At 45.7% G+C, this 25,433-nt stretch overlaps 1 protein-coding gene across 1 annotated transcript in view; it reads right to left on the reverse strand.

The window, feature by feature from the left end:
• The window catches only part of AP3D1 (adaptor related protein complex 3 subunit delta 1), a 41,337-nt gene extending 19,154 nt beyond the window's left edge, over positions 1 to 22,183 (reverse strand). The window contains exons 1-9 of the mRNA XM_082297749.1: positions 21,872 to 22,183; positions 8,353 to 8,448; positions 7,486 to 7,566; positions 6,826 to 6,906; positions 4,882 to 4,989; positions 4,436 to 4,565; positions 2,963 to 3,102; positions 2,627 to 2,700; positions 829 to 878 (exon numbers count right to left, since the gene is read on the reverse strand). Of these exons, the coding sequence (XP_082153875.1) occupies positions 829 to 878; positions 2,627 to 2,700; positions 2,963 to 3,102; positions 4,436 to 4,565; positions 4,882 to 4,989; positions 6,826 to 6,906; positions 7,486 to 7,566; positions 8,353 to 8,448; positions 21,872 to 21,967 (856 nt within the window). The 5' untranslated portion in view covers positions 21,968 to 22,183. The remainder of the gene's footprint in view (positions 1 to 828; positions 879 to 2,626; positions 2,701 to 2,962; positions 3,103 to 4,435; positions 4,566 to 4,881; positions 4,990 to 6,825; positions 6,907 to 7,485; positions 7,567 to 8,352; positions 8,449 to 21,871) is intronic.
• Positions 22,184 to 25,433: the final 3,250 nt, after the last annotated feature.

Here is a 25,433-nt window from a genome sequence, read left to right on the forward strand (position 1 = left end):
CTGAGGTGTCCTGGGTGGGTGAATTACCCCTCTACCCACAGGACGACCCCACTGGATCTCAGTGAAGGCCTCTCTCATCCACAATGGAATTACCCTCCGTGTTATTTTCCCTCCCATCATGACACCTCATTTCCCTGAGGGAATGAAGGAATACATAGTGAGTGACAGATCTCTCTTCCCTCTCTGAACTGACCCAGCACAGCAAGTTCTGCACCATTATCCAAAGTACCCTCAGGAGACAGACAGACAATCTGTGAATGTCAATAACCCTCTGCTCCACACTCTGATAGGAAAAGTGCCGAGCCTGAGCTGCAATACTGTGTTATCCCTTTCTGCCTTTGTTTTCTCTCACCCTCCCAGTTACGGAGTTCATATCCCCTCCCCAGAAACCGAAACTGCCAATCAGTAATTCCAACTGCCTCCTCTAAGGAATTACACCCCACTTTTAAGCTGCAAAGTTGCAAAATTAAAAAAAAAAAAAAATCTGATCCATCATCACATAAGAAAACTTGGCAAAGAGACATCACTCTTGTTTTAATTCTATTGCTGCTGGTAAATTTTGTAGTTGTAGCAACATTTAGGAGCTTGCACATAAATAATCTCATTGTCTGTGCTTGGTTTCAGCCTTCAGCAAACAACACAGCTGGAGGGACTGTGCCTCACTCACTGACAACAAAGGATTTCAGCCCCACAGTGACACAAAGTTTGCCAGGAGACTTATTGTATTAAAAAAATCCATTAAGTTAAAGAAAAAAGGTTTACAGATGGTGTTAGTTGATGACAAAGTTCATCACGTTTTTTTTCTAGGTTCCAAGTTGCAGTTCTCACCTGCTATTACTGTGTTCACACATTCATATAAGAGAGACATGGCTGAGGTGCTGAAACAGAAATCAAGTATATTAAATAAGGAATAAACCAGCACATTTTGAAGAGTTGTCAGCAGTATTTCAGAGCTAGTTAGCACCTTGAACGTCACAAGAAATTGTCAATATTCTGTTCCATATCCCTTCAAACAGATGAAATTATTCTCACTTAAAAACTGTTGGGGGGAGGAATTTTTAAACAAATGTCTAAAACCCCAAAAATCTTCCTGGAAAAGCAGCAAGCAAGAGCACTGTGACACAAGGAATGAGGAAGGAAGTGGTTACTCAAACTCCAGCACCAGTCACAGAATAATGAAGCAATCTTGTCCAAGAATCAAATTAAATCTTCTGCCCAAGGTCAAAAATTCATGACAAGGCAGATGGAGAAGCTCGAGTCTCTCTCCAAGCGAGTGAGTCACGCCCCAGCAGCAGAGCCTTGGGAGGCAGGAACACACTTCCCATCCCTGGAAGTCAGCAACCCATTTCCAATGTCTGATTTCCCCCAAATCTCAAATTCAAGGCTGCTTTTGCCAGCTGAACACACAAGACAGTGCAGTTCTGAGGACTGCAGAGATCCTCACACAGCCTGATCGATACAAGTGGGAAACAGGGAACCTCCCAAGCCCCAAAGGAACAGGCTCCAAGTGCAGGGTACACAGGGAAGGAGCACAGCTCCAGAGGCAGCAGCAGAGCAATGCCCTGAAGGCCACGATGGGATGCTGAGAACCAAGACCAACACTTCTGCTCCCTGGGCACTTGGTGGGACAGCTCAGGGTGCTGTGACTCATTATGAGATCCAAAATGACTGAATGGAGACCAAGCCAAAGCGGATCCAGACCTCACAGCTAAGAATTACCAAAGTGGGAGCTGGGGACAGGAGGTAGGATTGTCCATCTTCCTGCTTTTTCTGGTGGGTTGTATCTATTTGTTACTGCTGACAACTCCCTGCAGGTTGTCATCTGGATGCTGGTCTGCTCTGAGCTGGTCTGCCTTAAAGGAATACGAGGATGGACAGAAATCACTTGGCTAGAGCTGCTCTCAAGGCTACAGAGAAATCTGCTTAAAACCTTGCTCTGTCATATGAAAAGAAAAACTTTTTCACTTAACTACTCCTGTATAAGATCACACTTCCTCTTCAGAACTGGGAGAATCCAAGTATTCCCTCCAAGGCATCTATTTCCTGATTTCAGTTCAGAATTAGAACCACTACACCACCACAAACCAGCATTAACAAGGGACAAGGAAATATCTTCTACTTTATTTAATCTACATTTAGAACACATGTATTACAAGAACCTCTTTCAAAACACATCTGAGCTGCCAAATGTATGAGAAAGGACTTTAATATATTCCTTGTCACACTGCTTTGGTGGGTAAGGCACTCCCAAAAGTCAGGAATCAAATGTGTGAGGTGAACAGGAGAGGCAAATACACAGCTGAGCCTTTTGTAAGCCAGAGTTTTTATACGTCCTCCACAGTCATCTCTGGCTTGAAATGCAGTGAAAGGAAAGCAAATTGCCCCAATTTTCATGCACTCTTTGGAGGAATTCATGCTGACAGTCAGACACCCAGAGACTTTCCTTTAAGGTATTTTACCTCAGGTTTTTCAGAAACAATCCTGATGTGAGATTATTTTTTGATACTTGAAGCCAATATACTGTAAGTCAAGAAGTTGTTAAAAAATGCATCCCCCCCAGCTATTGATCCACCCACCAGGTCCTTCCCCAGTCCTGACTGAACAAGGCAGGGTCTGTCACACGTACCTGTGGATGAGGTTGGTCAGGGGCTCAATCAGTTTCTTTCCCAGTCTTGGTTCTAATGGAGTAAGAGCACCAAACTATTCAAAGAGAAGAAAAGTGAGTTAATAACTGCTTTTCAACACCTTCAAAACATTATGTAAATTACAGCTCACTGTACTTAAACCAAGCTATATTAACATATTTTTCTCTTTGGTTACATTCACAAACATTAGAAGATATTCCTGGTTTCTTTTTATTCAGATTGAATGGTAACTGTGCCTTCCAGCAAGAAATCCATTCTCACAACCAAGGTAATTTAATGAGAACCCTAATTCTGTAAACAAAAAGCAGAATACTTGCCAGTTTTATAATTTTAATGAGAACCCAATTATTGGTTGATGATGTCATCAACTTGAAGAAGAGCGGAGCAAGGGAAAGGTAATTTTTGGGATTGCGTCGAGCCAGCTCACAAATAACATTTACTGCAGCAGACTGCACACCTGGGGAAAACAAGTGGGAAAAGCACAAATCCCATCAATGCCTTCACTGTAATTGAAGTTTCTGGTGCAGAACCCCCATAGCAAAAGCAGCTGAAGCTTCAGACCTGTGTGTCCAATGGTTTGGCCTCATTCCCAACCCCGAGGCAGTGAAGTAAATACAAGGATGCAAAAGCAAACTGAGAAAGGGTTTTATTTAATTCTGACTATTTTCTAATATAGCAGCAAGCCATGTATCTGCTTTGGGTCCAGCATGAGAAAAAACAGGACACTGCCACATCCCTGCCCTGGACTGTGGAGAGCTGGCTGTGGGACACAGACAACACAATCAATAATCATCCACCAGAGAATTCCCAATCACTCTTGACTTCTCTAATATGTATTATTTAAACATGTTTAAATACAAAACACAAATAATTCTTTAAACAATCTGACTGGACAAGTTCACTCCCTTCTCATTGCTCAGTCTCTACATGGACTGGTGTCAGTTTGGAATGTTTTAGTCTAGACAGGCTGGGTGTCCTAGGAGAGAGCAATCCTTCTCTCCATAAAGCATAACAGGGATTTTCTTCCTCTCTCTGCAGGTGACGGTTGTGTGTATTTTGCTTTCTTTAGTAACATTGTCCCTGGAAGATGAATATTCCATGCCCACAATCAAATAGTGCAGGAAATGCAATTAAATTTCCCCCTGTAAATGCAGATACAAATCCAGTGGAAATCACAGACACACAGCACACACAGAACTCCTAAACCAAGTGTTTGTGCAGTGAGAGAACACCAGCAGCTCCTGAAGACTGAGTAAAAATGTGAATATGATACAGAGCAATTGCTAATTTCCTGTGCTGCTGCTGCTGACCTGCATTGACACAGTACTGAGGGGCCCAAAGAACAGTCTGGACTCAAATAAATAAAGAATACACTAAGGGATGTTAAATAATTTTAAGTGTGTCCACTGCAAGTCAATAGCTGCAGCTTGCTAAAAAAGCACAGGAAATAACAAAAACGGAACTCCAAACCCTGAAATCAACTCAAATATTTTCAATAGCCAAGTTTAGTAAGCAACAAGTCAGGAAACTTTAAGCTGCTTTGTCCATTAAGTTTTAAGCACTGATACATTTTCAGTAACTTTGGGTTTGAAGAAATGGATATTTAAAGAATATATTTTTAATATGGCAACACCTGTCAAAACTCTCCTATGCTCAACTACCCTGAAACAGGTGAGTCAGTGCCCAAAAGATGATTACAGCATTTTTCATGGCTTCTTCTCCCCACAAGCTCTACAAGCACATGGGCCTCCATATATGTGAGCAGAAGGAATTCACTAAAATCCACTCACCGGGATCTGGATCTTCAAGTTTCTCTTTAAGGCGAGGAAATGCAGGACGGAGGGACTCTGGGTACTTCAAAAAAACTTTGTACATGATTAACACTGCCTTCTTCCTGATGTAAGGCTTTGTGTGAGACATCTGTTAACAAAACAAGTGCAGTCAGGCTCTGAGCAGATCTGTTTCCAGAGCTCCTATGCTCACACTCCTGTCTTCAAAGCTCTTCCAGGGAGACTCAGCTGATTTTTGAAAACTCAGTTTTGAGGCAAGAGCAAAATATTGTTGTTTATCATCAAAACTAATGAATATATTTCAAAGTGATCCTCTTGATCTAACTTAGGTCTGTAAAAGCTCCCCAGAATCCCAACATGCATCAGCTCTAAATTTAAGATATTTACCAGATTTGAATAACTTAATATAATTACAGGGTGAAGTTATTTCCATCTTATCAACTCACCAATGTCATGATGTCATTTGCCAAGTCCCTGGCAAGATCTGGAGTAACAAAACAGGACAAGCCAGTCAGTGCAACTCCAGTATCATACTGGTTAGGGCTACTCAGATCCTAAAAAAAGAGAAACAGGCTCAAAAATTTAAGATCACACAGGATGTCAAGAAACAACTTCCTCAGACTAATTTTATTCATTCGACATAAATGAAGCAGAGCTTCTGCTTCATGGGAATATTTATCTATCAACTACTAACACCTGCTAAAATACAGCCAGCCTGGGGTTTAATAATGGGCACAAGCAATCATAATTAAACAAGAGATGGATGACTGCAACATAAAAGCAATCAGAGAGGTCGCACCTTGGTGGTGTTTTGGGAATGGAAATAGTTTCTAAACACTCATTACAGGATCACAAACATATTTAAAGTCCTAAAAAACTGGTATTAAACACTAACCCTGCTAAGTCCAATTCCAAGTGCCATCAATTTCACTGGGAACAAGCACTCTTGGTGAGTGGTGTCCCACCTTAATCTAGTAGAGAAATGAGATTATTTTTCCTCTGAGCTCCTGGCAGCACCACAACTTCCAGTCCATAAAACAGGACACAAGTTATGTGTGTGGAACACATTTACTGGTCAAGTTTCCTTGGATCTATTTGTAGTCAGGATCCTACCCAACCCTCCATAGTCTTTCAGGTCTTTCTAAGCTTCAGACACTTAACCACAGTACAATTAATCTCTGAGTATGTTCAAGTATAGACTATAAATTGTAGTTATCAGGAAACAAAATATGAAGAAGCTGCACAGAGCATTCCCACATGGACTGCTGAATTAAGAGTCCAGATTCACGTGGACACTGAAGCTGCTTCAGGAGAGCTAAACATAGTCAGTCAGGCCTTAGGGGTCCTGTGCCATTTGCATCTCATTTAAAAACCTGCTGCAGGTGGGGGGAAATTTGAGTCTACTTTAAGAATAATGAAATCCACTTCTTAAGGAGCAAAAAACTGCAATTCATCCTGGCTTTAATGTATTTTGAGAACAGATAAATCCTTAAAATCTCAAGTTGTTGGATCACTGAGACATGAAAAGGCATAAAAAAGATGCTTTTAAGTAAAAACTTGGGCACAAAGCAGAAGTAGCCAGTAAGTGACTGAAATTCAGTAAAATAAAGTGTCCATAATAAAGACAATAGATATTCATATTCAGCACAGAATAGTTCAAAAGATAAAGGGAAAAGCACTAGTTCTTTAGGGAAGATACTGGATAACATCCCACTGATCTTTTTTAAGCAAGTAAAAGACATTTTGGTTCCTCAGATGGTAAAAATGTAGGCACATCTTGTACTGGATAAGTCAAGTTTTAAAGCAGTGATACTTAAAAAATGAAAGTTAAGAGCTTTAAAAAAATATCTGTAACTTCAAGAATGGGAAAACTATGCTGCAGCCCAGTAACCCTAAGTGATGAGCTCTGTGAAAATGAATACAACACACTTGGATACATGAATACAGAACATAACTTTCCATACACTCTTCATGATTTTAACACCCAATTCTACCAGGGAAGTCAAAGTCTGATCTGGAATTACAGACAAAAAGAGCCCTCACAAGTAGAAATGTTGTGGAGCCATGTGACTGCTCATTTTACTTCAGGAATGGGGACATTTTTCCTGCCTGTTACATTCTTATAAGCACTGCCTAGAGACCAGCAAAGTTATTTCTGTCACCATTCTCTGCTGAACAAACACAGAGCTGGTATGAGACAGCACCACAGAGGGCTGTGCACAGCTCCTGAGTGTTTTCATTAATCCCTCAGTTTGTGGAATGACAGGAGACTGAAAATCAAGAATTCTACTTAAGCATCTCTGTATTCCTAAAAGGGAAATACCCGGTACAGATGTGAAAAGTGCAAGTGGGGAGAGAGTGCAAGAAAAAATAAAGAACCGAACATTTACCTTTCGGATCTGATTAGTTGTCAACATAATGACATCAGTCCCTTCATGAAAGCACTGGGAGGCAGCCAGGTAACCAATGCGCTGGGAAAAGGCAAGGAGGAAAACCAGTTTTGTTTTTAAAGTCAATTTAGACAATGTTCAGATGGAAAACAACCGGTGGCTTTATAAGCAATATTAAAAAGATGAACAATTAGGTTTGTGTAACAGAAGAGGCGTGACAGGGTTCTCTAGAAAAGGGGGTTTATACCAGGAAAGAGAAATTTCAGACAAGTAATGTTCTGATAATTTATCTGTCTTCTGGATAATAAAACCACCTGCACCCTTCCCTATTTTGTTACAACACAGTTCAGTGACCACAAAGCTGCAGAAATAATGTAGGATTGTCTACTACATTTATTTTTTCTGTGTTGACCCTTGAGTTTCAGGTGCAAAGCCCCATTTGGAAACCATTCTTTAGGAAGTAACATTCCACCCTGTTTGGTGAAAAAGGTCTGCAACAGAACATGAAACAAATCTTTCAAGAAAAATTATAAAGCTATTAAAAAATAAAAAATACCTGGTATTACGAATCTCAGGTGGTCTTCACATAAAAGTACCCTGGCTTTTCACAAAAGATATCTGACAGCTTGGCCAGGACACCTGTGTTTACAGAGAACTCACCTTGAATGTAAACTTGGAAGCACTCATGACTTCAATAATGTTGAAAGCAGCCCAACTGATGTCATAGCCCAGCATCTGTAACTGTGAGTAGAAAAGCCAAGATAAACTTCTGAAATAAGAGACTCAAGAAAATAGGTCAAGATACCTCCCAAAATTGAAGATGCAACAGGAGTCTGAAAATAATACTATAAGACATCTCAGGTTTATGAGATACACCACTCACAGTAAGGGAAAGACATCACAAGATTTAAGCAGTTTGCATTAGCTCCAGATTGCCCAGAGCAGCTGTAGCTGCCCCTGGATCCCTGGCAGTGTCCAAGGCCAGGCTGGATGGGGCTTGGAGCAATCTGGGACAATGGAAGGTGTCCCTGCCCATGGCAGAGCCTTAAGATCCCTTCAAATCCAAATGATTCTGTGATTCTGTGATATGCAGTTCTATAAGCATTGATGTGAAGGGTTTTCTTCCTGTTTTGTTTTTTTTAATAAAAACCATAACAGAACCACAAAAAGAATTCTTTACCAATATTTCTGTCTTCTCCTTATCAACAAAGGACTGAGCAAACAGAAACAAACCCAGTTTCAAGTGCTCATGTCACTATGTCGTACGAACCAATCCCACTGAAAACAACTTCTTTTAAATTGTTTTAAACGAGATTCACTTCCTGATCCATCACAATAAAATCCAATTGTACTGAACAGAGCAGGAACGTGCAGCCTCTGACGTCAGAGCTGGGTGAGTGGTGTCCCCACAGCCTGCACTTAGAGCAGTCTAAGGAGAGCAGGCACCCAGACCCAAGGCTGGCTCCAAATCAGCAGGAAAGAACAAAATCCAGCTGCAATTCCATGGGATACCAGCAAGGCACTTACATAGGTCAGTTTGCAGACTGCGTTTGCCTTCACTGCAATGTTGTCCTGCTTCAGCTCCTGCTTGATCTCATCGATGCACTGTGAGATGTATTTTGCCTGAGGAAAACAGACAAACAAAAATTTGAGCTCCTTTACCAGTTTCTCAAGATTTCCATCATGTTGGTGGGGAGAAGCAGCAGAACTCAGTATCTGCAGGCACCAAATCTCACACATACACTTTTTAGTAAGCACTTAACTCTGACAAAATTCCTTATTAAAAAGAACCACCACAATTCTGTTACAAAACCAAAAGTATGAGATGTTTCTTTGGTGGTTGGCCTTTCTGCCTCTCCCTCACAATTACACCACTTGCTTCACAGCTCTAGATTCAAAAATCTGCAAAAATGAAGTTGTTCAATGAAGACTGAGTAGGCAGAGGTCTGAACAAAACCAGAGTTCACCACTGCTAGAAGGCTCACTTCCCCCAGAGGATGTCAGGGAACACCCGCTCATGACATGACAAGAAGAAACTGTCAAACACTGTTAACAGCCCACAAATGAAAGGTGACTGATGAAAACATGCTGAGCTACCCCACTTTTGGACATGCTGCCAATGATGACACTGTGGGTGTGCACCCACAGCAGCCCCTGGGCACGAAGGGACACGGCACAAGGCTTGGATGGGACACAGGTGCTTCCTGGATCCCCCCAGTCATGGAAAGTCCCACGGAAAGTCATGAACCCCCTCTCTGGTTCTCAACTTACATGAGCCCTTTGCCATTTACACATTTTGATAAATAACAGTTATTTGTATGAATTTCTCAGCAATTCAAAGAGCCAAATGTCACAATGTTTATATTTAAATATTGGTGCTTCACATCTTTCCAAGCAATCACATCTGTGCTTGTGGGAAGGATGTGGCAAACATGTGATTTAAAAATATCTGTACAGATTTTACTTTATAAGCAGAGTTAGCTCAGCCAAAGATTCTTCCAGTTCACAATTAATTATTATTTAAGTACTGAAGGCATCTGCTACAGGAATCACGAAAATTTAAGTGCAAAGAAATAATTTCTCTTTTCAAAGCCATGCATGCACCAGGGTATTTCACATTCCTGCCAGAGGAACCAGGTTAGAACCTGATTACCTAATCCCTGCCTGAATACCACCACCTTCCACCAAAAAGATATTTTCAGCATAGAAATCATCATACTGGCCTGACTTTAATTAATATTTTTCCCCTTTACACTAATTTTTGTGTATTAATGCAACCAATTTTTAGTCTTACAAATGTCCTGGACTCATTATTCAAGTCACAAAAGTTTGCTGCTAGAAACAGTGGATGGAGAATGGATGGAGAGCAGCCCTGGGGAGAAGGACTTGGGGGTGTTGGTGGGTGAGAGGCTCAACCTGCCCCGGCCATGGGCACTGACCCCAGAAACCCCCCCTGTGCTGGGCTGAGCCCCAGCGTGGGCAGCAGGGGAGGGGGGATTCTGCCCCTCTGAGCTGAGACCCCACCTGCAGAGCTGCCCCAGCCCTGGGGAACAACATCAGGAGCACGGGGAGCTGCTGGAGCCACTCCAGAGGAGGCCACGGAGATGCCCCAAGGGCTGGAGCCCCTCTGCTCTGGAGCCAGGCTGGGAGAGCTGGGGGTGTTTAGCAGGCAAATGAATGAACTTGAAGGAATTTAAGATATTCCTAAATGTCTGTGTTTGGGATAAAAATACTATCCTTACAGCAGGAATTTTCATGTTAAGGGAGGGGACTGTAAATACCAAACAACCCTCTCTTCAATACAGATCCCTTCTGTCCTCCTCGATACAGGTGAGTGGATCACATCTGCCAAAACTGGAGATGGTGTCACCCCCAAACACTTAACAACATAGTGCCCAGGTGACTTTACCCAGAAGCAGATTTGGGATTCTAAGCCCTTCACCTGAGAGTGAGTCAGGTCCAGACAACTCACGCAGGAAGTTTAAACTCGAGTATAAACTAAAAAAAAACCTTCTGAGAGTAAAAAATAAATACTTCATCAAAGATGCTGAAAGAGTGACTTACACAACATGCAACTGATCCACAAATATATTGTACTTGGCTTTGAATATTTTATGCTCACAGAAGAGCATGCTGGAGCAGTGTCACAGAATCCTTCACGTGTGTATCTTGTTGCCACATCCTGGGCAGTGAGGCCAGCGCTGGTTCTCAAGGCAGAACACTGACATGCAGGTTCTCAGTCTTTACATCCATAACCAAAAGCCTCACTTATTTCCCACTGCATCTATCCCCAAACTATTCAAACATTAGCTTAAGTTTTCTGGCAACCTCTTCAGAGTTGAAGAAAACTCACAGTGTGAGCAGGAGGGGGGGAAAAAAAAAGAGTACAGACAAGTTCAGTAGTGTCCAGCCGGGCACAGCTGAGCACAGGCTCCAGAGTCACCATCCACAACATCCCCCATGCAAATCCCTGCCTACCAGTCAGTCCAACTTCTGGAAAAGCATATTACAGAACCCACAATCAGATCTGAAACTGAAAAAAGGGATTAGAGAGAGCAGAAAGAAGTCCTTCCAAAACAGCTGTACTTCAAATCCCAAAACACTCCAAGGAATGACAGGTACTATATATAGAAAGCTTTACAGGATCAGCAGGTATTAACTTTTTGCTAATCCTGTGGAGCAGCACTGCCATGAATGAGCAATATGAGGAAAACCGATCTATTCAGTCTCCCACTAAAATCTGAAAGCCAAGCACCACACCCAGCTGGATTCGCTGCCACATTTAACACCCACAGAACTGGGAGGGAACACGTAGGCGGGAGCGGATCCTCAGTGAGGCTCTGGCTCCTTGGAAGAGCTGACCTTGGCACAGCGCTGGACAGGACCTGCACCAAAGCACTTCCCGCTGCCCGATAACCACAGCCCCCACCGCAGCCCACGAGCTGCCCAGTGGGGTCAGATGAGACAGCAAAAGGGAGAACAACCACTTGATGAAATGATAAAAATTGTAGCCACTCAGCAAGGCCTAAGTATTTGGAAGAAAAACCCCCCCCCACATTTACATACTGACGCAGCAAAAAGTCTCGCTATCTTGCCCAGCACCGCTTCTGTTTTTGCATAAATCCTTCTAATACAGGAATTTCCTAGTGTGGTAATAAAAAAAAAATCAGTATTTCCCAGGATACAACTAGCTCAGTTTTTCCTTAAATGCTTTTGAGGTCCCATGAGTCACAGAACCATTAAGGTTGGAAAAGCCCTCTAGGATCAACAAGTTCAACAGCTGTTAATCCAGCACTGCCATGTTCATCACTAAAACATGCCCCCCCAGTGCCACATCCACATGTTTTTTTGAGGAATGGTGACTCCAACACTGCCCTAGGCAGCCCCTTCCAATGCCTGGCCACCCTTCCTATGAAGAAATTTTTCCCAATATCCAATCTAAATCTTCCCTGGCACAACTGAAAGCTGTTTCCTCTTGTCCTGTCCCTGTTCCCTGCGAGCAGAGCCCGACCCCCCCGGCTGCCCCCTCCTGTCAGGGACTTGTGCAGAGCCACAAGGTCCCCCCTGATCCTCCTTTGCTCCAGGCTGAGCCCCTTTCCCAGCTCCCTCAGCTGCTCATCACACTTGTGCTCCAGTCCCTGCTCTGGACAGGCTCCAGTCCCTCAATGTCTTTTTTATCATGAGGAGCGCAAAACAGACCCCAGGATTCAAGATGGGGCCTCAGCAGTGCTGAGAGTTCATTTATGCTCACAGCATTCATTACAATATCAATATATTTTTTAGCTATTGATTCCTTACTAGTTCTGTGACAGAAGAATCTGCACTTTTGTGTTGATGGCTCACACATTCTGGCCAGTTGACTGAGGAGCATTTCTAAGCCCCAACATTTACAGACCTGTGGACATGCCCAGCCAGATGGCTCTGAGCGAGCCAGGCAATGCTCAGGCAGCCCCTCACACAGAGGGTGGTGAGGACAGGCAGAGCCACGAGGCACAGGAACCCTCTCAGGAAGAAGGATGGGAGGGGGCAGAACTGCCCGCCAGCAACAGAGCTGAAGGCTCTGAGAGCAGCAGGCAAGGAGCTGAGAGGCTCGCTTTTATTCCTGCTAGGCTGCCAAGTGGGAAAGGAGCCTTCCCTGCCTCGGTGGAAAAGGCTCCTTAATGAAATGCTATAGCAACCACTCTGGTAATTGTTCTGTCTCCGAAGGAGGATTACAGGAACACGCCCGGAGCAGCCCAGCTAAAGCCCAAGTGTCGCCTGCAGATGTGAGCAGCGAGTACTCAACAAAGCTGTGAGAACAGCACAGTCACAACTGCATTTCTCAATGTATGTCACCAAAGACATGCTGGAACATTTTATACGAGATACACAAGTTGTTTTTTTTAAACAAGCCCAAATTCCTCAAGAATTCCAAGATCTCACCTAGAAAATATGTGCATTTAAATGAATGCAAGTGGCTAAAATAAGAAAGAAGGCATCATGAATCAAAGCCACAGTCCCTTTGAAATGAAAGGAAGGAGGGGAGAGTGGGTCATGGTAAGAAGACAAAAATGTAATTTTATAGGATTTTTCATTTCCCAGCAGTGTTTTTTGACTTAACTCTGAAAAACACAAGAAGTTTATTCCAAGCCACAACAGAACTTGGGGCTTGCTGACAATTTCAGAGATGTTCACAAAAGATTATTATCTTTCTCAAGCAATATGTGAAGTTAAAAAAAAAGTCATTAATCTGTACAACAATTATATTTCTAAGAAATGTACTCCATGCTGTACTTTCTTTCATTAGCTGACAGGAACACACTAATGATTGGAACAGAGATCACTGCAGAACCTGTACATTAAATTTAATCATGTAAACTACTCATTTCCAGTAGCCTTTAAGAAGTTGTATTCTCATGTCAGCCATAAACCACCTTCCAAACCCAAGAGAAGGAAAATTCACATTCCTACTACTTTGGGTTACAGTCCAGCAAACCAAATGCACTTGATTTCAGATTCAAACCTGTCACTGCAACATCCAAGTGCTTCCACCCAGATGAAAGAGCAAAACGTCAGTGAACATTAGTTCCTATTTCTCTTGTGCTTCCAGGGTTAAATACAGTGTTTTAAGGAAAAAATTATTAACACTGAATGCCACAAGGAACAAGATATTTTCTGATATAAATGTGTAACTACACCACAGTAAAACAAAAAAGTTTGGAATAATTAGATCATAATAAATAAGCGCAAAATGTAACACTTCTTCTGTTTTAGGCACTATAGGATTTATCAGTTTTTGGTAGACTTTGAGACGAACTCTGTAAGATCACGCTGAGCACAAGCACATGACGGTCTCACACGAGAAGATGCCCACTATTAGAACTTCGTAACATGACCACGATGCTCAACACCGAAGGCGGTCACACCACAGACACCTTGTGGAGGTGAAGGAACTTTCAGATCTGTTTGTGCTTCAGGCAGCAGATCCCATTCCCAGCACGGCACAGATCAGCTGCCAGCTCCTGACTCGGGAAGAAGGCTGGGATGAAATACGTATCACTTGCCAGGCTTCTCTCAAACCCCCAAAAGCAGCACTTCATGCCAAACACCCCTGAACCGGTCAGAGAGAACATAGACACCTCTAGTGTTTGCAGTACCTGGACATGTTGTACCACAACAGTACAGAATAAATCAACTGAAGTAACATACAAGGACATTAAAAAGCAAAATGTTCTGCTTTCTCCTGACTTGAACACAGCATTAGAGATCAACATATTACATGTTAACTTCCATAAAAATACTGTATTATTTAACTATTGTAGAAAAAGCTATTTGAGATAAATAACAGCATCTTTTGTTAAGGATACTCCATCGCTGGATAGAAAGAATTCCAAGGCACATGCTTCCCCACAAGTAACTTCACCAAAACCACACACCAGGCAAAGCAGCTGAGCACAGAACAGAGGATCAGCAGTAACTGGGAAGCTGCACAGTGTTCATCTTGATGGGTTTGCAGCAGCCCAAGTCCAGCAGTGCAGAGGGCACTCAGCTGCAAGAAAGGGCTCAGGAAACTGAAAGGCATTTTCATAAAGCCAAGCTTATCTTCCACTCAGCTGCTGATAAACAGCATTGCTGTACATATTTTAACATGCCTTAAACGCCCGTAGTTAACCCAGCTTTCCAGGGATTTACTTGCTCATCCTGAGGTATGCTTAAGATCCCAGCCCAATGTACTGTTCTGAGCGACAACACCAGAGGCATGAGGTTCTGCTGGTTCATTTGCAGCAGACTTCTATATAATTTATTAGAAACATGATGCATTACCCACTGCACCCTTGTCTGGTACAAGCACAGCGAGATCATGAGACTCCTTGGCCAAACAACACCAAGGAAGGAATGCAAAAAGTCGGTTTCCATTTTTTTCTTTTGTTAATGTTTGCTGAAGTTATACACACCAACTGAAATCTGGCATGATGCATGCACACATCCATCCGAAAGTGACTTATAAACCAATTAAAACCTTTGAAGCTTATTCTAAAAATTCAGAGACATGCTATGCAAGTAGTGTGCACTGATTTCAGGTCAGATACCCAACCCCACACCACCCACTACAGCCCCTTAAGGCACCACAGAGGATCTTCTGAACAGGTTTGTAACACAAATACTGGATTTCAGGAAAGAAACAGCTGTAGAGTTGCAGCTGCTTGTCCAAAAGTGACTCCAAGCACCTGCAGCATCCCTCCAAGCACTGGGGTGTTCTAGCAGTCTCCCATGGACAGCTTCTCTTTGGAGGTTTACCCAAAGGCAATTCAGGATTTCACTCAGAAGGGCACTGATGCAGAAAGCTGGAGCTACATGAGCCGTCCTGGCCCCTCCCTCACTGCTGGCACCTTGGAAACCAGGAAAGTGGCAATCAGCAGACCCCAAACGCTGGTAAATCAGTAAGCAGGCACCAGCAGCAAGGGTCTAGAGATGTCCCCCTTAATTATCTCCAGTCTGATCAGTCCCTTAATATAAGCACATCTCCAGTCTGATCACAGTATTTGTTAATTTAATTGCACAGCAATTAAACAATCCTCAGGAGTCTGTGCTGTCTAAACCATATCCAAGCAGGCAACTTTTAAGCCTGGAGAGATGCATCAGATAGAAGTGCTCATCCTTGCAAATACAAGATGTAGCCAAAGTTTTATTTTTACATTACTATGCAAAAAGCTATGTGAGTGTTTTTACAACAGATTTTTCAACTTGCTTGTTCCAGACATCTCTGTGTAGTTTCGGGCTCTGATAAAGGCAGGCTTCAGTAAAGCACATGCTTTGTTGGATGCACAGGAAACAGTCACCTCCTCCCAAGGAACTGAAGTAGCTATTGTTGCTGAGGCTCAGATGACAGAAGTAGTTCAGAGGGAAACCAAAAAAAGATGCTTAATGATATATTAATACCATATAGAAATGTAACACTGAAACTACTACAAAGCTCTAACACTGATTCATGCACAGCTGTGAGTACTTTGCAGTTATGGAAAGGTAAGGAGGACAATGAAGAGAAAGATGGTTCGTGGCCATTCCTGACTTTTTAAATTCAGCACAAATATTTGGGTAATTAAAGTAAGTTTGTTCACCTCCTCCCTGCTGTACAATCACACCACTCACACTAAACAAACATCCACTCTCAAGGCTGAAGCTGACTAACACACTGATACACTTGGGGCAATATATTTTATACAGCTTTGCCACAAAGATTGAGCCAACCAGAAGAAAGTTTCAACATTCCCACATTGACACCTACCTCCATTTATATACCTTTCAACACGGGAATTTCTCAGCAGAAGCTGTCAGGTTTGAACATCTAGGTCATCATGGAAATAACAATAAAAAACAGCTAACAGGGTTTATAAACTGACTGCTCAGCCTGCTGGGCAGTGACTGAGGGGAAGCGGGTGGGAACCAAACATTCCTAATACCCAGGGACACTCAGATTCACTTATTTCAGTTGCTTTGAACATTTGCTTCTTATTTAAAAAAAAAAACCAAAACACTCAACCACCTTTCTAAGCTACTAACACTACCACTAACCATGTTATTTTCTGCAGCTTTTACCCTACTCAAATATCCTGACACCCAGATTATAGCAGACTCCCCCTTAGATGATGAAGCATTTCAATTTCTCAGCGTGAATGATCAGCAGTTTTTAATAACCTAATGAACACAAATGCTTCCTTGTAACTGGTCCCATGACTCGGTTCTTTCTGATGCCTGTCATGTAATGCTGCCCTTCACAGGGCACCAGGAACAGGACATACTCCCAAGAACACTTTGAAGTGAAAAACCTAAAGGTGCTGTCTGTTCATAAATGTATTCACTAATCCACATTATGGAGGAAGAGGTTTTCAGTCACTTTCATGGACACTGTTGGCAAGAAATCACAAAAAGCCCCGTTTTCTGCACTCAGCACTGGGACAAAGATGTGCATCAAAAAGCATCAAATAAACAACTCTCTGCAGTTGATCACAGTGCAGAAATGTAATTTGTGTCTATATTTTACTTTGATTTTTCTGGCTGGTTTTCCCCTGGCCTCACTAAAGGTACAGTATATGGTCACTCCATTTCTTAGGTACCAGACAGTTCTTCCTCTCCCCTGGACCTGCTTAGGCACAATATTTACTTCCACGTGCGCCAGTGCGGATCTGTCTGGAGTGTTTCAAACCCTCAGCAGAGACGGCCATAAAATGATCAGGACTGGGAACAAAGCTATTATCCCCACTTACGCCACAGTCAATTAAGTAATATTTAATACAGGAGAAAGCAAGAAGCTAATGAAAGGCAGCACTAATGCAAAGCCTCAGCTGTTCCTGCCTGTAATCATAGGAGAACAAGCCCATATCTTGGCTCGTGTTCCACGCTCCAGGCCCTTTGTCTCCGTGACACAGCAGGTAAGGCAGGACACTGTCACACTGGGCCTTGCAGGCCAGCCCCAGACTGGTTCTTCACCAAGTGGTGTGAGGTCCTTATCCAACCCTCTTTGTGTATTGTTCCTATTTCCGACTTTGTCTTTTCCAGTGATTCACACACGCAAAGAATTAACAATAGCAACTCTAGATCCACTTGGAAGTGGGTGGAATAATGAGCTGCCTTCAAAGATATCAACACATATATGACACACAGCAACTGATCGAGCAGCAGTGCCTGAAAGAGCTGTCTGTCATCAATGAACTGCACTGCCCAGCAATTGGTCTGTTCTTTCAGGCACCAACAAGCTGTTTAGCATTCCTCAAAATTCCCTGATTATGTTCCATCCCACATCCTTTACCATCAAATACTAATACTGCACCAGTGGCTGAGGCCAAGCTGTCAGAAGCCACAGCATTAGAAGGTCTTCACCCTTGCTGAGGACAGGCTGAGCCCAGAAGAGTTTTGTGATGTGAAAAGATGCCTCAAAACTCCCCACATCATCATTTCATCTGAACGTGTCAGAGAAGAAGCTGGAAGTCAGCAGTGGAACAGAGTGGCCCTTTATTCAGGGGAAAAAAGATTTTTTAACAATACAAGTCCCCTGTCCTCAGGTAACACTCACTAAGCAGCAAGAAGCCACTGCCAGGTTGGAAAGCCCAGGCTGACAGTAAAACACACATTTCACAGCGTGACACACAACGCTCCTCCCATTTAGCATTATATTAGTAACTGAAGTTAATTTTTTTTTCCAACCAGCAGCACTGATTGCTCCTTTCACTCTTCCAAAACAATTTAGGTGTAAACCAGCAATGAGTTACTTATCACCAAACACCACAGACAGGAAAATGTGAATTTTTCAATATGCTTTTTCCTAAAAGTATCAATTACCAAAAGCACAAAGGGCTAATCCTGGCACACACAGCAGAGTGTCTGAGAAAAGAGGGGGACAATTTTCTCACGTTGTAAGAGAAGTATACAGGTATTTCGTACAGAACTTTTTTTAATCCCTTCTCTCTCCTTATGTGTCCTGTAGTAAATCAAAGACACCTTAAACAGAGGGCTACTGTCTGAATGAGACTAAGCACACTCACTAACATCTGTTTCTGTTACTTTATAATTTCAGTTTAATAAAGGAACATCTCACATCACAGGAGCTTCCTTGTTGGGAAAAACAAACTTTTAACTGTGAATGAAAAACCCCGTGCAAGGAGCAAACAGCATCAAAGAATTATCCTGTCCCTTATTACACATTCAGGAGAATGGGTATTATTTATCAGTTTGGACTATCTTGGCAAAAATCCAGTATACTTTTAACAGCCTATGGTACAAGCCATTCCTCTCCTGAGCATGCTGTGGAGCAGATACAGAAGCAGTAGGCACAAAGTGGGAGAAGTTACTCCATGGCATACAAAACCACCTAACAACTGCTGAAAAACATCACTTTCCGTAGCAAAAGCATTCCTTTTCCAAATGAAAGGGAGAGAATGAGGTATTGGAAGTAAAAAGTCAGGAAAAAGCAGTAGGATCAAGTCGTTCTTGCAGGTTTGAGCTTTGAACTGGCACTGGGAAACACCACAGGGACTAAAGCATCTGTTGGAAAATAAACGCAACGTGTCAAACCCGGGAAGGAGCTAATGCTGTTCTGCCACCTCATTCCTTGCACACAGCGCGTACTCTGCAGAAGGACGATGCAGCTCCAGTGTTCCCCAGAACACTGGGAAATGGACAGAGTAAGTCTGCACAGAGCAGTAACTGTGTTAACCACCTCCTGTCTCTTACCCCACATCCTTAGGGAAGTCCACCTCTTCAATTTCAGTGTTTTAAACTCAAAATAAATGGGTCAGCTTTGGATACAGAGCAGGAAGAACAACAGAAATGCCTCTGACAGGGAATTAACACGCTGCAGAGAGGCTGTAAGCTCGAGGGCCAAGCAGCCTCCAGCACTCTCAGCTCCTCATACGAGCTGAGGAGCACACAAAACTTATCAATAAAGAGACGTGGGCCTCCTCTGACTTCAAAACACACCTTGGGGTGTGAGATTTAGGGTCGCAGCAACGCAGGAAGAATACAAACCCATCAAGCAAGATCACAGTGGGGCTGTCAAAGAGCTGCACTGAGAACTGGGGTGTCAAGCACTTGGTACATCCTGGACTGCAAACACAGCCTCGACCTCAACGGGCTGTAAAATACCAGATATGGTCATGTGGTACCTGCATAAGAAGCGGAAAGGAATAAACCTTTCCATCTCAGATCTACCAGAAGAGACTGCCCAGAAATATGAGGGAATAAGTGATGGCAGATTTTTCCATGTGATTAAATTCCAAAAAACAAAACCCAAGACATATAAATAAACTAACCTTCTACAAAAAGCACAAGTAAATCAGAAGTCAAAGCAACAATCTTGCTTTTCTTTTCATATCATTGCTATTTAACAATCACAGTAGCTCCTTTCCAGAGACAACTCTTCCTGGAGCAACTCCTGTTGAGCCAAGACCAACAGCCAATATCCTCCCCACTAAAGCAAAGTTGCTTTTCTGAATAGGACAGAGTGTCTCTCTTAAGCTTAGACACTTATCTTGAGACACAAAAATGTTGGTTGAACTACAGTACTGGAGCAACATTTAACAGTACAATGAACAATGGAAGCACTGTAGAGGAAAGAGCAAGAATTTTTGCAGCTACTTCCTCTAAAATAGCATTCTGATTTTGTAACATCACCTGAAAATTAGCCAGTGTCCCTGGCCACTGCCTAGGAAGCACTGAATCCACATCCAAAAGCTCAACAGCAGGTTTACAGCTCTCTCCAGCTGAGCCAGGAAAAGGACCAGTCCTGAGTTGTTTGCAGCCACTCTCTGGAATGTTTGAAGGATTCCCAAACACACACATTTTATCAGTGCAATGTCTTAATCAGCTGAACACATCCTGGTTTGGGTTTTAATTTTTGCTGTGCTCGTGAGGATATAAAAAGGCATTATCTCTATAGTTCTCTATTTTAAAATCTCACCATTTGTACTCCAAACTAAAGAGTTTAAAATCCCATCATGCTGCAGCCCCACTGTTGTAAGAGACAACATATTGCTTTGACCTCACTGAATCCCGGAGTGTGCACATACTCGAGTAACAGCTTCCTACAAATACACAGAGCCCTAAAAAATTGTCCAATGAGTGTTTTTTCCTAACTCAAAGAGCACCAAAGCCAGTACATTTTAATCATTTCTTGTCACAGACCGAGAACAAGCTTGGTTGGTGTGGCTCACAATTCTCTTTATGAAGCTGTTTGTGACAAAATTATTTTAGAAAGCACATCCAAATCTTCTCAAAGAACTGGTGCCACAAAGGCCTGGACCTTCACCAGGAGGATCCTCAGGGGTTTGACAGGTGATGAAACACTTTCTGTCCTATGCACAAAGGAATAAAACAGATGTAGTAAAAGCAGCACTACACACTGGGGGGGAGTGCTCCACAAGAATATTGCTCACCAGGTCCAGCTCTGGCACAAAACATTAGACCCATAAATTCCATACGAATCTGCTGTTGCAAATTCATGGTGTTTCCCACATTTTGCAAGGCACCGCACAGCAGCCCTGCCTTCCTCTGCCACCAAACCAATCCCATAAATTTAACATATGCTGAAATAAATTGTATTCGATGACCTGATGGATCCCTGGAACTCAGCATATTCGTCATTCTGTGATAAACAGAAGTCTCCCAGGTATCCTCACTACCAAACAACCCCTTGTCCTATGCACAGGACAAAGAGATTTTGGAAGTTGTATTTTGCGTTTCAGTCCCATAACACCAGCAATGAAGACCAGCTTTCCTAGTAAAGTTCTTCACTTAGTTACATGTTTACAGCTTTTCCAGATGTTTTTGATAGCTGATACTGATTCCACAGCAACTCCTCAACACACCAGCAAAGCCCAGCTGCTAGGCCATACATAAGAAAGCTTCTCAGGCTTCATGAGTTACTTGAAGATGAACATAAATGACATCCTTGGTGCCCGTTACTTCTCAATTACCATGTGACGCTTCACTGTGGAGTCTCACATAACACGTTCTTGATGACTAATTATTTCACCTATACTAATTTCCTGATCACGTGCTTCTCACACAAAAGTGGATAACAGGCCAACACAGAGAACTGATTGCTGCCTAGAAAAGCTCTGAGAGAAAGCCATTTTAGTCAGGAAATGCACAGCATAAATAATCTGAAAGTTGAATTAGGAGCTTAGTATAACAGCTTTAGGGTGAAGAATACATAGTTAACTACAGCACGTGACTGTAGGGCTCGAGAGGAAGGAATTCCTCTGTATTATTCCTCTATAATACCCATGTATACATGTACGTGTACATACATATATATATATATCTGTACCTATATCAGGGATCTCAACACCACAACAACACACAGAGTGGGAAGGTGAGTACCAAGCACGACCCTCCCTTATTAACTCTCGTGCTCTACTCCAGCCTGTCCCTCCGGCCCCACACCCCAGCGTCACCTTCCTCGTTCTGACTCCCGCTTCCCTCTTCCCAAACCAACACCCCCTTCCCAGACACGGTCCCAGCGGACAGCAGTGACATCCCCGGGCCGGAGCGCGGGGTCGGGTCGCCTCACCTCATCCTCCTTGTGGTTACGGATGCCGCGCACCAGGTCCTGCAGGTTCTTGTCAAACATGCGGTCGATGCTGCCCTTCACCATCTTCAGCGCCATGGCGGCGGCGGCAGCGGGGCCTGCGCCGGGCTGAGGGGCTGGGCCCGGCCTGGGGGGCCGCCGCGGTGCTGCTGCCGCTCGAGCCGGGTGAGAGCAGCGGTGCCGGGGCGCTCACATGCCGAGGGGAGCGGGAGAGCACGGGCAGAGCTGCCCTGGCGGACGGGCGGGCAGGCACGGGCGACCCCGGCCGCAGGCACAGCTCCGGGCGGCGCTGAGGATCCGGCACCGACAAAATGGCGGCCGGTCAGCTGAGGGCTCGGCCACGCCCCCACCATGACCACGCCCCCACCGACCGGCCACGCCCCCGGACCGACACCGTCCGCGGTGCCGCTCTCCAGCCCCGCCCACTCCGCCCAGACCGCGCCTCCGTCTGGCCACGCCCCCGGAACGGTCCCCGGCGTTCCCGCCCGCCTCGCAGCTCTCCAGCCACGCCCCTGTCACCCTGGACACGGCCCCGAACGGTGTGGACACGCCTCCTGATCCCGCCCCGTCTGTCCGCCTCACTGCGCTCCAGGCACGCCACCTCCCCCTCTGGCCGCGCCTCTGACCCGCCCCCTCATTATCGCCTCCCTCAGCTCCGCCCACCCCGCCCCGCCCACGCCCCGTGTAGTCTGGTCACGCCCCGAGCCCACCCCGCCCCACCCCCTCGATAAGGCCACGCCCACTCACTCATCAAAGCCCCGCCCCCTCGGCCCCTCAGGAGGGTGCAGGCCCGGGAGGGGATCCTGCCCCTCTCCTCCCATGGGATGGAAACAGCAACGAACACCGACCTGCAAACGCATGAAAGAACACCCCAATCCTGGAAGCGCTTGGAGCAAACGCTGAGTATTTAATGAGCCGGTGGATCTGAACTGGGGGTGAAGAGGCCGGTGGGATCCTGGGCTGTGTTAGGAGGAGCATCGGTGGTAGGACATGGGAGCTGATCCTGCCCCTTCCTCAGCCCTGGTGAGGCTCAGCTGGGGTGCTGTGTCCAGCTCTGGGCTCCTCGGGATCAGCGAGACATGGAGCTCCTGGAGCGGGGCCAGTGAGGGCTGCGGAGCTGAGGAAGGGCCTGGAGCATCTCTCTGCCCAGGACAGGCTGAGGGAGCCGGGGCTGCTCAGCCTCGAGAGGAGCCCCAGCTGAGAGGGGCCCTCAGCCCTGGGTGTCCCTGGCTGCAGGGAGAGCTCCGAGCAGGGCCCGGGCTCTATTCCGTGGGGCCCAGCAATGGCACCAGAGGAACGGGCAGGAACTGATGCCCAGAAACTTCCACCTGGACATGAGGCAGTCTTTGCTGTGCAGGTGACCAAGCACTCTAGAGGTGTGGGGTCTCCCTCACTGGGGATATTCCAGAACCATCTGCACACAATCCTGTGCCCTGTGCTCTGGGATGGCCCTGCCGGAGCGGAAAGGTAGGAGCTGATGACCCAGTGTGGTCCCTGAAACCTGAACTATTCAGGCATTCTGGAATTCAGCCCCCCCGTCCCGCGACAGCCGCGTCACCGCTGCCCCCGTTGTCACTGTCCCAGCAGCGGCCACGCCCTCCGAGCCACGCCCACCACCCGAGCCACGCCCACCACCCGAGCCACACCCCCGGAGCCACGCCCATAACCCAAACCACGCCCCCAACCACGCCCCCGCTCGGAGCCACGCCCCCAACCTCGGCCGTGCCCCGGGCCACGCCCCCATCCTGGCCACGCCCACCCTGGCGCTCCCGCGGGTCCCACGTGGCAGAGCGGGCGCGCGCAGCGGGGACGCGCGTGGGAACAGCGGTCCTCCCGTGGGAATGGGGGTTCTTCCGTGGGAATGGGGGTCCTTCCGTGGGGACGGGATCCCTCCGTGGGGATGGGGGGCCGTCCTTGGGGATGGGTGTCCCTCTGTGGGGCTGCTGGTCCTTTCTGAGGCTGAGAGTTCGTCCATGGGACCAGGGGTCCCTCCATGAGGCGGGGAACCCTCCATAGGGATGGAGCCCCCTCCATGGGTCTGCGGGTCCATTCTGGGGCTGAGAGTCCCCCTGTGGGGTCGGGGGTCCCTCCATAGGGATGGGGATCCCTCCATGGGGATATAGGTCTTCTGTGGGGCTGGGGGTCCTTCCATAGGGATGTGGATCCCCCCCATGGGGCTGTGGATCCCTCCATAGGGCTGCAGGTCCCTCCATGGGGCTGGGGGTCCCACAGGGTGGGGCTGGCAGAGCTCCACCTGTCCCCTCTGCCCATGGGTGTCAGCAATGGCTGCACAGCTGATAAAGCCAAATTTTGGGCCATGTCTTTATTGGGGGTGCAACTCCACAGGCTGCCACACCTGGGCACCCATTAAACACTGTCACCCACTGCCCCAGGTGACCAGTGTCAGTGTGGGAGAGCTGTGACAGGTGACGTGATGGGTGATCATGGCCAGGCAGACATGGAGCCTTGTGGGTGTCCCCACACGTGTGGGCACAGAGAGGGCAGTGGTTCAGCTTCCCTGTGACCACAGCTTGTCCTCTACCCACTTGCTGGACAAGCCCCTACCTGTGGGTGACACGTTCCCAGTGTGGGTGGGTGGTGACAGGGAACAGGAGAGGGAAAACAAAAGGTACGGGAGCTGCTTTCGCACCCCACCTTTGCACCCAGAGCAGGATTCCAGCATCTGGGAAAGGAGGGAAATAAAGAGAAAGGAGCTTGCAAACAAAAAGGAGACATGACCTTGGCAAGATCCGCCTGGGATTCTGAGCCACTGCACGACAGGGGAAGGAAAAGGATTTCTGTTGCTTCCAGTGTTTTTCCCTTTGTTCTCTGCCTTCAGCCTGGGCTTTGCAGCCTGTTTGTGTTGGCCTCGGGCAGAGAGAGGAGCCCGGGGGGTTGTGCTGGTTTTACTGCACAGAAATAGCTGCACGCATCAGCCCCTATGCAGGAGGTTTCCCTTTTTAAGGGAAAAAGTCAAAGGGAAGAGTTATGTTTGCTGGAGTCCTCATGGCATGGAGAACATCCAGGTACCAGGATGAGGCCATGGGTTGGGAAGGGCGGGCTGTGCCCACCTGTGCTGTCACTGTCCACCTGCCTCTGCCTCTGAGGGGATCCCCAAAAACCTTGTGAAAGTCCCTTGTTTTAACCCAGACCTTTGCAGTGGAGCCCAGGCCCACCCACTGTCACACTGTCACACCCTCACACCCCCAGGACAGGGCCGGGCAGGGAAGCCCAAGCTGGGAGATGCAGCACCCTGAGGTGTGGGGAACATCTCCTACAGATGGATTTGGACCCAAGACTTGATCCCTCCCGACCGAGTTTCCAAGGATTTCTCCTCCTGGGGCAGCCTGACTTGGTTCAGCCTTAAAAATTGAATTTAGGACAGGATTGACTTTTTCACTCTACTTCCTGCAAATGCTGAAAGGTTTGGAATTCCCTTGTGATCACCTTTAATTAAGAGCATTGCTCTAAATCTGATTGCTACCATTGGTGATACCTAAAGCTTAAAATTCCCAGCTTTTATCTTCTCTGGCTTTTGCAGCTC

The sequence above is a fragment of the Coloeus monedula genome, assembly GCF_965178545.1.
Source record: "Coloeus monedula genome assembly, chromosome: 27".
Taxonomy (NCBI): Eukaryota; Metazoa; Chordata; class Aves; order Passeriformes; family Corvidae; genus Coloeus; species Coloeus monedula.